Source organism: Nymphaea colorata, chromosome 8 (genome assembly GCF_008831285.2).
Source record: "Nymphaea colorata isolate Beijing-Zhang1983 chromosome 8, ASM883128v2, whole genome shotgun sequence".
NCBI lineage: Eukaryota > Viridiplantae > Streptophyta > Magnoliopsida > Nymphaeales > Nymphaeaceae > Nymphaea > Nymphaea colorata.
This window is the reverse complement of record NC_045145.1, coordinates 15,166,586-15,176,678: the sequence shown is the minus strand read 5'-3', so window position 1 is coordinate 15,176,678 and position 10,093 is coordinate 15,166,586. Positions and strand designations below refer to the sequence as shown.

Genomic DNA, 10,093 nt, shown 5'->3' with positions numbered 1-10,093 from the left:
TATGACTAATTAACTTTCAAACTACCACTTAGAAACTAAACTAACTTTTGGGTTATAAGTACAATATAGAATTTACATGACTACTATTCCTCCTATTTTCTGTCAATGACTGTAACTTTTTGGCTTACACATTTTGCGTGGAAGTTATTATAGTACTAAATTGTTTCTTGTTTATTTAATTATGAAACTAGATCATTCCTTATATTGTCGTGTAAATCTTTGTGATGCCCAGGAAGCTTTTAGTTTAATTTTATGATTAAACACAAACCTTGGATACAAGGCTAGACTATTCATGTAGCACAATGTTGTTGGGCCAAAAAGGAACACTTCTCCTGATATTATAACTGGAAATATTCAGGACATGAATTTAAAAGCCACCATTCAATAGCAGGAGCAGCTTTTCATTTTTGTGAACCCAGGCCATGAATTGAAGCAAGTAATTTCTTAACAAGGCAAAAAAAAGAAGAAGAAAAAGGCTATAGAAGAAAAGGCCTAGAACAAGCAAGCAGAAAAAAAAAAGATTAAAGGCAAAGGAAATGTGAGGTGAACTTCGACATCAGATATTTATTTTACTGAATAAGCCATAGAAGCTAAGTTGAACACAACAATCAAGACTTATTGTACATTAACAAACGAGCTATTCGCAGTCACCCACTAGGCTTATTTTGCAGATTTATCAGCTCCTTAAAACACTAAGTTAATCAAACTTTGACATCTAGTCTCTCTCCCTCTCTCTACTAAATGAAATTGCATGAGATTTGTCGTTCTAAGTAATTTCTGCTCAGTGGTAAGGAAGAACTAAAATGGGTCTTCGTTGCTTCTATGACATAGACATCCTCCTGATCCTATCATTTTTGGGACTCAATTGCACCCCCAGCATGTGCTTTTGCCGCAAATCATTTGTCCCTCCGTTGATCATCTTCCCTTGAAAGAGTGAGTAGTTCTTGATCTTCTTCCACCCTGAGCTCCACCCTCCTGCGGGTCCGTTCTTTTGCCTCGTTTGCCTCCCCATCTCTTCTTGAAGCTCCATCCAGTAGGACTGCTGCTCTGCGAGCATCTCCTTTATCTTCTCCACCTCGGCTCTGAGACTGCTTACTTCGCCTTCGCATCGACAGTTTCCTCTGAGCTCGCCAACATCATGGCGCAGGTGCTCATCAAGCAGATAATTCCCTCTCATTTTTACTTGCTCTTCATGCAGTACCTGCACTTATTGGTCACAGACGATTTAAGCACTGTAATCTTGTTGAGATTATGGTCGATTGTACAAAGTACTATAATTTTTTGCGCCTCTGAAATTCGGCTAATTCACTACTAAATCAGGAGATGAGTGAAGTGTAAATGGCTGGTATTTAACATAAAAATTCTTTCGCCAATAGCTAAGTTTAGGCAAATCACCAACCGATACCAATAGAGATGCAACCTTAGTATTGAACTCTTTTAACTTCAACTTTCAGAGCCTTACTCCATAGCCACTAGACAGGTGAAACCAAACTGTTGTTGGTAGCTTCAAGTGGCGAAAACACTTTAAGTGGCGCTTGTTTTCACTAACGTGTCCTGTACTAAACAGATCAATATAACCCTCTTTCTCTCTCTCTCTCTCTCTCTCTCTCTGAAACTTACTGTTATGACTGTTCTTAGAGGAAGCCGCTCATTCCTGGCCGCGTGAAGGCGTGCATCAACGGTGAGCTTCCGGCAATTCATGGCTCTACACACCCTCCTTCTCTCATGCTCAGTCAGCGTCTGATGTGCCTGCACGCATGACACAGACCCTTATATATAATTACATATCAGCTTCTTTCTCAGCATCTTGTGAACTTGTTTTGAGATATCTGGCAAATCGGACGACATATGAAAGAAACTCGTCCCACTAAGCATTTAGATAAAACCCATAGTGTACAATATCCCACATTTTCTGGATATGCAAGTGCACCGTGCACCAAATGAGTTAAGCACCGCGTCGAGCGCGACGGAGGGAGGGAAGAAAACTAGAACGAGAGGAAGAAAAAGGAGGAGAAGACGACCTTGAGATACGTATCAATGGCTCTGTAGAGGCCGTCGTCGCATGTCCTGGCGAACTCCGGCAACGCCTCGGCTATGACTTGGAACCTGGCAGGCGAGAGGTCTGGCCGCTTAGCTATCTCCGCAAGGTAGCCGTCCAGGATCTTCGCCACCGCTGCGAGCTTCCCCTCACGATCGTCCTGCATCAGGAAGTACTCCACCAACCTCTGCACCATCTCCACACCATCGGCACCGTCCTCCCCACCGGAGACCACCGACACGAGATCCTCCGCGCTAGTTTTCTCCAGATTCATCCCCACCCTCTTCTCCAACTCCCCGACCAACGCCGGAGCGGCGCCCAGACGCACTGCCGCCTTCAGCATCCCCAGCAAGAGGCCGACGTCGATCACCTCTTTCCCCGCGGGAAGGAGGCTCACCAAGCTCTCCACCATCCTCCTCTTTTCGGTCACCGACTCTGTCCCGAAGCCGTCAAGGCCAGGCATCGAACCGGTATGGTGCAGGGTTGCGCTTTCCTTCTCTTTTTCCTTCCGCCGGCCGATTTGGGCATGCTGCATCTCGTCGAGGAACCGGTGGTTGTGGAACGGAGACGTGCCGGTTTCTTCGTTCTCCGTCTCGGGTAATCCCATTCTCGAGGAATTCCTCAGTTCCGAGTCGCCGGTAGCCGTTCCTCTGCCACCCGTCAGCCGTTTCTCGGCATATTTCGCGATCGATACCGCGACGACCTCCGGGCTTCCTCCCTTCGCCGCGACCATCGTGACGACCCGGGAGAAATGCTCGATCCGGAGGCTCGACAGGTCATCCAGCCAACGGGCCGAGCCCACGCCGTCCTGGCTGGCGGAGCAACGCACCTTCGAAGCGATCGATTCGCAGCAACGCCTCGCAATCAGGTGCGTCTCGGCCAGAGGTGGGAGCGTCTCGCACGAGCGGAGCACGTCGAAGGAGTGGCGCCACGAGGGGAGGGCGACGAGGGCGAGAAACGACTCGGTCTTTGCCACGAGGTTGCCCTCTGCCACTGACTCGGTCATCTCCATGAACTCCGCAGCGCACCGGAGAGCTGCCACATTGCCGGCGGTGATCTCGACGCCGGCGCCGTAGCAGAAGTTCACCACCATCTTGAACACGTCCGGCTGACACGGGAAGTCGTCGATCAGGAGCTCGCTCCCTTCCGATCCGGACGTCTCGTGTTCGAATCGAGTCAGGTACCCGCTTCGAGAGAGGAGCGCAGACTGCAGGCAACGATCATCGTCCTCATTGTTTGCAAAATATCGGGAGTTTATTTTGGTAAACGATGTTGTGGGAGAATGAAACGGTTTCACCTTTGGTTATTCGATATTTTCCAAAGCGAAATACATGTTAATACGTTGATCTATCTAGCAGTATACTTGTATCCATTTTTTTTAATATAAGCTTGTGTGCTTGTTAATTTGCCTCTTCAAGTATCGTACACAAGAGAGAGAAGGACAAGGTAGAATCATGCTTTCTTCTTGTAGAAGAGACTGATGTCTCCTAACATACGTTTACCTTGTGAACGTGGAAAGCAACGCCGTGCACTCTAATCGTCAAATCCGTTGGAGTAGAACTCTTGATAAACCTATCAGATGCATGTCATTCTGAGAAGCACATCATCTTGTTCAATACGAAAAATTCTCATAACAAAACTTTTAGTCTTCTTGAACAAAGAAGAAAATGCAGGCTGAACATGCCATCACAGTGTAATTTAAGACAAAATAATGATCAATTAATCTTATGGAAAGCACATGTTCAGCATGATGCAGAAAAGTTTTGCAAGCAATACCACGATTTGCCTTCAAAATGCCGGTTGTTTGCCGAGGGTTTTGCAGGATCTATGGCTTTGCTATGGGCAGAGATTGTGAACTTGGTGCCAGAATTATAAGGTCCGACTGCCGGAGAGCCCTTTCTCATGATATCTTATGGGGCCATAAGAAGACCGTGAAGTTCATCCCATTCTTTCTCTGTATTTAACGTTTCAAGAAGTATTGGTTTTGATTGGGATGAACAACTAGAAGTAAATGCAACGAGAGGCAAGTCTGTGGCTCAAGATAACTTATATTTAAAGATGGGACGTTAAAATCACCCAACTTCTCTCTTTTTATATTATATGTAGTCAGTGTATCGTTCCAATTTTGTAGATGTCATCAAAGAGACGTGTAGCCAGTGTATCTCCAACTATATATATATATATATATATATATGCACCCAAGAGAAGAAATGACGGATGATATTCTATATCACCAGAATATTATGATTTTGTACCTCCAACCACTATAATGTGTGCGTGTGTATGTCTGTGCTTGGGCATAGAAATGATCGGATCATATTCTATAGCACCAGAATTGGATGATTTTGTGTGCAAATTTCACACATCACTGCTCATAATTCGATGCCGGCCGCAAACTCGCCCTAGGTGGTCGCTACTGGATGCTGGAGGTTGCCGGAAATTGGGGTCACTGAGATGACACATGTATGGTCAATATTCAATATGACACTTCATCACAACAATCGCACTTTCGGTGGTCACTTTGAACCACAGAGAATCAGTTTTTTCTATTTGTGCTTCAGATGATTCAACGTATGACTCGGTTGGACCACCGGGTCGTCCTGTGGCAGGCGATTGTTGTGATGACATTTTCACATTATCTGCGTTGATGGATCCATAATTCCATATGTCTACATTAGCACATCAATGGACTGGATCCAAGTCTACCCGATGTTGACCCGCCATCTTCAATTGAATACGGTGGATCCGTAATCTCACCAGACTGGGTTCAGATTGAATGATTAGAGGAACTTAAGTTATGAGCAGGTTCGATCCAACCTGCATCGGATCCGTTTTACCAAATTTGGATGGCACAACGTGGATAAAAGATCTGGTTCGGATCCTAGGAAAGGACCTTTCAGTATATGATCATCCTCGAGGATTCTAGGTCCAAGCCTCTTTAAAAGCTAGAGAAAGACGTGTTCCTCAACTTCAAATTGGTCCCCTGAGAAATCTGCCATTCTTTGATACGTTCATCGTAAAATACTGCCTTGGACACCAACCTTGGATAATCCACACGCATATTTTAAGACCACAAATTATTATGAACCAGATACAAGCCTTGATTATTCTACCTTGCACAATTTGTGCAGCCTTTGAACCACATTTGGGGCAGTAAAATGTTCGCCGTTCTTTCTTGTTGTTTTCCTACCTGTTCGTAGCGTCCGTATTTAGGTTGCTTGGTTTGTAGATAGCTCCGACGCTGTGCATCCACTTATTTTTTGTTAATAAAAGGATGGGAGTCCATCTCCCAGCAGCCTGTCGATTGGAAATATAATTCAATGCGATACCCATTAACCTGAGTTATGGCCTTAGTAGTGATCAAGCTCATATCACCTATAATGATTCCTCCCCTAGATATAATAAAAACAAGAAAGTACCATTGGACTTTTCAGCTTAATTTAAGCAAATGTAATGAAGTTTTTTCTCCAGCAGACCAACAGCACTCTATTATTCCTATGTGATAATTTCATCAAAGTGTAGGCAGCAGATATTCAGATTGTTATGTACAGATAAATCAGACTCCTAACAGCTACAACTGTAACATAACAGTACAAAAGATCATCAGCATCCACCACTAGCTGGTTCTATAGAACTTAACAGGCCATTTCCCCTGAGCTGCATGCAGTGTTCTTCAGCATCTGCTTGAGCACAAATGATTACCACAGCAAGCCCATTATAGTGCGCCTCTTGCATGATATTGACAGCATTATCCAGTGTCATCCCAGGAATAACCTTCATCAAAACTTGAACAACATACTCCCTCTTATTGTAGTTATCATTATGCAACAGTACACGGTAAGGTGGTGCAATTTTCCTTGATTTCCTGAAAGATAAATAATTCACCTCAAGTGGCCACAAAAAGGAGACAACCAGGACAGCTAAAACAGAGGTGATGTTCAACCTTACCCCAGAAACAGAAGTAATATACCTATAGCAAAAAATACTTAATTGGAGAAAGTTACTCAGAGTAAATGAAAAGAACCGGCAATAATAAGAGAAAATCCGTGAATGAATACGCATGGGTGCTACCAATATCAAGGGGAAATGCCTGACGTCTTTTTATGGAGACTCCACGCTTGTGTTGATAATAAACAAGAAAAAGCTATGCTTGCGAACTGTGAGTGAGTGAGTACGTTTTCTTATGTTCTCAAAGCATTTGTTGATAGTCCATCAACTTTTAGCTATGAAACTCAGTTCCAAATTCAAGAATCGCAACTCCTTAACGAGATCATCAAATGTTCTTGAAAGTATGACCTTCCACTGACATATAAACAATTCTAGGTCCAATTCCAAAAATATCCTTCTGAAGATACTTAAGTAAATCTCTCAGTTCAATCAAATTACTTTACTTTTGGAACTGTCAAACTGACCTCTATAGGAACTGTCTGAAAGAGAAAACTATGAAGTATACATAGATAATAGTAGCTTACCATTAGCACTTTAACGATGATTATTGTGGAGAAGGTCAAGTACTTCTTACTGTTAAACTATATGCCTTTAACAATAGAAAATGCTATCGATCAATTCTATTAGCACTGGCCATCATTTATCAAACTGCTCCAATGAATGTGCGAAACAAATATATCAGAAGATTTTGAAAAGGTTCTTTCTATAGGAAATGTTTTACGAAAAATTTAAAAGGAAAAAAAATGAGAAATCAGAACCTGGAACTACAAAAAACAGCATTGTGATGTTAATAACTTTGCATAGACCACTTCGATCTGACATAGCTTAAAAGTAAGCTAATCATTGGAAAGTACACTTACAAAATCTATTGAAAAAATCTCTTATACTTCAAAAGCATTGGAGAAATTATAAGCGGGGACCCAACTGTTCAAATTACACCTTTCCATCTAACACAGGTTCAGCATCACCTAAGCCTTGTAAGAACAGAGCATAAAGGCCTGCTCATAAGATGAACCAGCACTAGGCAGGAAAAGATGCGCCAGCAAGACAAAATCAACAATAAAAATCAACAACAAGATAGAAACAGACAGGAAAATGCTGAAACTATTCTTGCAGGGAAAAGCAGCATTTTTGCAGTTTCTGGATAGTGGATACAGATACGTAAACACAGGATATATTCATACCTCAAGTCAAATTCAGATTCACGTCCAGGGGTGGTCCTTTCAATGGTTGGCCTCTCCAATAGCCCACCTCCTTTGCCTGGTGTTGTAGCTGATACTGTCATGAAAGTGACCCGATTTAGGCATATTCCCTGAGAAGGCAGTCTGTCCCCTATATAGAGATCATATAACCAAATAAGTACAACTAGAAATATTGGAAAAGACATAAAACAGCAGATTCCTAAGATGGTTACTGCATATAGAACTTAGTGAAACTTTTATGTTTTCAAGCAACAAGAAGAAGATTCATTCAAATTTTAAAAGATGCCAAAAGAGAAAATCAACAGTCACTATTTTACCTTCAGAACCATAATATCACAAATAAAAAAGTATCGTAGCATAATAACAGTATCAGCAGGTTCATTCACAGATAACCAGAATGATCCCGACCCAAGTTGATAAAAAGAAGAAAAAAGGAAAATGCTATTGCATGTATTATCAAGACGTGAGCCAATTGAACATATTTACTGAAGTTCTTCTGGGTTGGATGCAGTAGCACACCTAGAGAAAAACAATGCTTTCCTCATTAAAGGGAATTCCTTTCCAAAGAACTTTATGGATCAGGTAGAAAAACTTTTGTTCTGCATCTGACTACAAACTTCAAAGCAAGTAAGACCACATAATGACCAAAGTGCGTTATATTCTCAAGCTCATGGGTCTATGTGCCCTTCCTTTCTGCAGATTGGATAAAAGTTTCAGATGTTTCAGTAAAGGAAGAAACAAAAGAACAGACACTAACTTGCGGATTGAAGCATATCATGCATATTCTGGTTTAGAAAACGGCCATGGGGAAAGTTTTGCATTTTTTACCAGCTTCTGGAGCTTAGATAAAGGAATCCACATCTCAAGTTCAGAGTTAGGGTAAGATTAGCTACGTTTAACATACGCGCATCAGCCAAACACAAAGACCACATAAATTCAATATCACTAACCTAAGGTCAGACGTTACCACATGAAACATCAGCCAAGGCGATCCAATAAAACTTTCATATCGAAATGGAATCTTAGGAGGTCAAATACCACGAATGAGAAGGATATCACACAGCCGAGGTCACTCATGTGAATGTTAGTATTAGTTCCTTAAAAGCCAAGCAAGAGAAACGAGTTTCTGTTTCCAATAGGCACACTCGATAGGACACTGCTCATCTGGTAGGGGTGACCAACATCCTTCATCAAGCTGAAAGGTCGTCACAAGTTCGAAGGCCATGAGGGAACGTAGGTCGCAAAAGTCAAGCCGGCGTATATACTCTCGGCCAGGGGGCACTTCAAAGATTCTACTTTTTACTTATCAATTAGAGGCCTGAAAGGCAAAGAAACAACTCCATGGTTGTCGACGCTCGAGCAATTCAAAAGTTCAGCAACCCTAAAACCCGTGGAACTCCAACCTCGACGCATTATAATTTTCCAAAACTTCCAGAATCACGCCAGAAGAAACCTATTCGTCGTAGAAGTCGACCACCCAGAACACCGTTGGCATCAGGAAAGACCTCATCCTAATTCAAGACCACTTAAAATGTCACTCAGCCTTGTCCAATCTACACAAGCAGCAAGAAGATAACTCTGCATCTATCCCACCAAATGTCAACGTTAGGTAGCTCAATAGTTTTTCATGTTCTCAATGGGAAATCCATAGTTGCCAAGCTTTCTTCAGATTCTGCAACGAGTTCACGTCTCATGTCTCTTCTCTATAGTCTATATACCCAAGCCACCACCGATAGGCCTCATGACAAAACAATCCGCCAACGAAGGAGCGGGAAACGGAAAAGCCAAACGAGAAACCAAAATCAATGATGAAACGGAAAAAGCAAACCGAAATCAACCATCGGATGACACAATATAACAACTCTCAAAAACGAAATCTAGCTTCCCCAAAAATAATAGGGAGAGAAAGAGAGAGAGAGAGAGAGAGTTAGCGCACCAGATTTAGGGTTGAAGGGGGAGAGGGAGATCCTCCCGCAGATCACACTCTCCATTCCTCCACTCCTTTTGGGCACGGGTGCGCGGAGACCACATTTTGGGCCTATATCAAACAGAGAGAGCGAGAGATAGAAAATTTCCTTTCTTCAGATTTTTTTTTTCTTGGTGTTCCACTATTTTTCTCTGTCGTCCGCGCGGAGCCGAGTAGGCCCACCAAGAGCCCTTCCTCCCCACCTTTTTGATCGAGCGCAAGCTCCAGCGGCCTTGCAGCCCGCTCAATTTCCATTACACTGCATCTTGGTTTTAAGTAGAAATCCAAAATATCGACGCCTATCCCCACAAGTTTCTTCTCAAGGGCAGACCCATTAAAAAGAGACGTTCCCGTTATCCGTATAAAGAAAGTCTTTTACTATGATATTGGTAATGTTTTGGCTCTCATTGTTAAGCTTTTATGTTTTAAACTCAGTCTTTAACATGACTGTGGCAACGTTGGATGATCATTGTTTGCTGGGCAGTTTCTTATGGGGAGAACCAGATCCTGTGCGGAATGTGCAAGATTAAACATATTAATCGCGTGATTAATAAGTGCCATCCTGAATGGAGATGGCGATGCGACCCTCTTCCACTTTCTCATATTGCCCAGTTGCAATAGCCGTTTATTTAAATTGTTTAAGTACTTTCATTGATAAACTAACCTTTTTTCTGGGTGATTTTTTTTTTTGTGAGTAAGAAGAATATTTTGTCATACTGCAAGCCCTCATCCCCAGGATATGAGGTATGCTTTCGGTGCCTTGGGATGAGAGACATCCTCACCTTATACATTGCACCAACCAACCTCAAAACAAATATATAGGAGTGATGGTGACCAGATTTCAGTTCAAGCTAACTCATTACCATTCTTAGACCCTTGAAGCCGCGAGTTAGAAAAGGTTCAAGATCAGTCCATAGTTAAGGTGCCTTCACACGACTG

At 42.5% G+C, this 10,093-nt stretch overlaps 2 protein-coding genes across 3 annotated transcripts; both read right to left on the bottom strand.

Annotated features, from left to right (window-relative positions):
- Positions 1-549: 549 nt before the first annotated feature.
- On the bottom strand, positions 550-3,977 carry LOC116258588 (root phototropism protein 3-like). Of its 2 annotated transcripts, XM_031635785.1 has the most exons (5): positions 3,815-3,977; positions 3,541-3,610; positions 2,022-3,245; positions 1,621-1,749; positions 550-1,201 (listed from the first exon to the last, which is right to left on the bottom strand). In XM_031635785.1, the coding sequence occupies exons 1-5, from the start codon at positions 3,940-3,942 to the stop codon at positions 821-823; spliced, it is 1,932 nt and encodes a 643-aa protein (XP_031491645.1). In that variant the 5' UTR covers positions 3,943-3,977; the 3' UTR covers positions 550-820. The 2 variants fall into 2 exon arrangements, with proteins under 2 accessions (XP_031491645.1, XP_031491646.1); XM_031635786.2 differs by lacking the exon at positions 3,541-3,610 and having other exon boundaries at positions 3,815-3,943.
- A 1,496-nt stretch (positions 3,978-5,473) lies between these two features.
- On the bottom strand, positions 5,474-9,387 carry LOC116258441 (ATP-dependent Clp protease adapter protein CLPS1, chloroplastic). Its single transcript, XM_031635604.2, has 3 exons — positions 9,125-9,387; positions 7,171-7,318; positions 5,474-5,903 (listed from the first exon to the last, which is right to left on the bottom strand). The coding sequence occupies exons 1-3, from the start codon at positions 9,177-9,179 to the stop codon at positions 5,642-5,644; spliced, it is 465 nt and encodes a 154-aa protein (XP_031491464.1). The 5' UTR covers positions 9,180-9,387; the 3' UTR covers positions 5,474-5,641.
- Between the last annotated feature and the right edge of the window lie 706 nt (positions 9,388-10,093).